The sequence below is a fragment of the Alosa pseudoharengus genome, unplaced genomic scaffold (genome assembly GCF_046254945.1).
Source record: "Alosa pseudoharengus isolate Yale_2024_CS ecotype anadromous, Long Island Sound unplaced genomic scaffold, YU_APseudo_1.1 YU_APseudo_1.1_scf_22, whole genome shotgun sequence".
NCBI lineage: Eukaryota > Metazoa > Chordata > Actinopteri > Clupeiformes > Clupeidae > Alosa > Alosa pseudoharengus.
This window is the reverse complement of record NW_027468680.1, coordinates 5,064,401-5,067,235: the sequence shown is the minus strand read 5'-3', so window position 1 is coordinate 5,067,235 and position 2,835 is coordinate 5,064,401. Positions and strand designations below refer to the sequence as shown.

The following is a 2,835-nucleotide window of genomic DNA, read 5'->3' as shown; positions in this document are numbered from 1 at the left end:
TTTGAGACCAGGATTATGCTTCTACACAAAGAGGTTCATGTGCGGTAAGCATTTGATTGTCAGTATGCATTTTGGATAACCAATGGATTACCAGTCCTATGGGGAGTTTGGCGCATGAGCATATCTTGGTAAATAATGGTGTAAAGCACTCATATTTTCATTCTTTATTGATCTGCTTTTGCACACAGCTTCACAAGACCTGGTGCTAGGGCTCATTTGTGTTTCTAAGTGATATCAAGTGACCTAGAGGGCTGAAATGTGGTCAGTTCAGAGATGCTTGTAATCCGGCAGAATGAAAAAACTATATTCTAGCCTCTGTAACTCTGTGTCAGTACATCACACAGTTATGTTGACTATTTGATACAAAAACTACAGGTTCTCAGCTTTCTATAGGGGTCAAATATTTGATGGTAGGCCCCAAAAGAGGTGGGAACAATGCCCTTATATGTAGGCACAGTGCAATTTCAGCCAAAAACTTTGAACGAAATTTGAATTGGAATGCATGTATTAAACAACCAGCTAAAACAAAATTAGTTCATATAGAAAAATGTTTTTGCTCTAAACACCACTCTGCATATGTATTTTCAGTTTAGACTTTGGACTAAATACCTTGTATGGATCCCTTGATGCCTCTTGAGATCAGACTGCCGAATAAAGGCTTTCCCACACTGAGAACATTGATGTGGCTTTTGTCGAGTATGGATCATCTGATGCTCATTGAGCTGACCTATTCGAGCAAAGGTTTTTCCACATTGAGAACACTGATGTGGTTTTTCTCCAGTATGGATCATCTGATGATACTTGAGATGAGATATGTGAGCAAAGGCTTTTCCACACTGAGAACACTGATGTGGTTTTTCATCAGCATGGATCCCTTGATGCCGCTTGAGATCAGACTGCCGAATAAAGGCTTTCCCACACTGAGAACATTGATGTGGCTTTTGTCGAGTATGGATCATCTGATGCTCATTGAGCTGACCTATTCGAGCAAAGGTTTTTCCACATTGAGAACACTGATGTGGTTTTTCTCCAGTATGGGTCATCTGATGATCCTTGAGATGAGATATTCGAGCAAAGGCTTTTCCACATTGAGAACACTGATGTGGTTTTTCTCCAGTATGGGTCATCTGATGATCCTTGAGATGAGATATTCGAGCAAAGGCTTTTCCACACTGAGAACACTGATGTGGTTTTTCATCAGCATGGATCCCTTGATGCCTTTTGAGATCAGACTGCCGAATAAAGGCTTTCCCACACTGAGAACACTGATGTGGCTTTTCTTCTGTATGGATAATCTGATGCTGACTGAGATTACATTTTCGAGCAAAGGTTTGTCCACATTGAGAACACTGATATGGTTTTTCTCCAGTATGGATCCTCTGATGTGTCATGAGATCAGACTTCTGAATGAAGCCTTTCCCACACTGAAAACAATCACATGCCTCTCCATCTGTATGTGTGCTCTGATGGGCAGTGAGCTCTGAATGTGCTGTGAATCTCTCTCCACATGTAGTACACTCGTACAACATTTGTCCTGTGTGTATTTGCTGATATGCAACAGCAGAGAGTTCATCAAACGTTCCCAAACACTGTTTTTCATGCTGTTTCTCTCTAGTTGTCTGGCACAACGATTGTTGTTCCTCAGATTGCACTCTGTTGTTAGCATGGATCATTTGAATGTCTCCTGCAACATTAGAAATAAAGAAACTCAAGATTGTCACAATGTCTCAATCAGGCGCTGTTTATATTAGTGTCACTTTGTAATTATTGTGATTATTTTAAATGATAATACAAACTGTTTAGGGTCTCACCTTTTGGAAAATGATCTGTGTGATCATCTGTTAAATCAGATATTTCTTCCTTTTTAATATCCTCAGGTGGTGACATTAATATTTCAGTCCGAGTTCCATGATCCAGTCCAGGCTCTTCTTTCTGTTTCTTAGTTTTAAACAAAAATTCTGCTACGAAATCATCAACTTCTTCATCTTCTCTCTCACTCTTCACTGGCATGGTCAGCTGTGATGGTACAATACAACCTGACATTTCAAGCTTCAGCTCAGCTTCAGCAGTTTAGCAAAAGTTGCTTCTAGAAAGGACTTCTGTAAACTGTTCCCTCTGTGTAGTGTTTATATATTACTCCTGTCTGACCCATTAGCCTCCTGACCTAACCAATCAGCTGTAGGGGCTGGAATGTCAATCAGAATAACAAAGGATTGTGGGAGGGCCTTCCATATGAAGGGTCGTTACGTCTGATGGTCCACAGGTGCGCATGGCCATAACTCAATTAGCACCCACTCCACAAAGAAGGGCAGGTGGGGGTGTGGTAGAGGTGTGAACTGGTTGTGGAGGTGGGATGGTCAACTGAAGAAAACTTCCATATGTGTTTTGTATTACATTATAAGTTTCCCAGTTATTGTGTGCTCTAATTGTGTATAACTATGAAGATCAAGTACTGTATGAATCGTTTGAATTAAAAAAAACATTCAGATACAAGACTTTAGCTTGAATATATCTTGAGGTAGGCAAAGAGTATCATCACTGCACTAGAATCTCAGACAATGTCTGTGCTTAAAATGAAACTCCACTCATTTCCATCCAAATACAAACCCTAGGTTGTTGGTAGGGTTTAGGGTTGTAGGGTTTAAAATATAAAAGCATATTATAAAAATTATATTTCGACATATTATCTTATTTTATATTTCTTATATTTCTACAACACAGCAAGCTCATAGCTCTACATGCATTTCATGTGTGTAGGGCAGACTGTCCTGAATCTGGCAATATCATTGCCATGGTGGAGGAATTCTCTGGGGGCAGATAGAGAGGCATGTCATT

General features: G+C 39.9%; 1 protein-coding gene across 1 annotated transcript; it reads right to left on the bottom strand.

Moving 5' to 3' along the window:
* Positions 1–584: 584 nt before the first annotated feature.
* LOC143139508 (uncharacterized) lies at positions 585–2,010 on the bottom strand. The gene is made up of 2 exons (XM_076300095.1): positions 1,998–2,010; positions 585–1,684 (listed from the first exon to the last, which is right to left on the bottom strand). The coding sequence occupies exons 1-2, from the start codon at positions 2,008–2,010 to the stop codon at positions 585–587; spliced, it is 1,113 nt and encodes a 370-aa protein (XP_076156210.1).
* Positions 2,011–2,835: the final 825 nt, after the last annotated feature.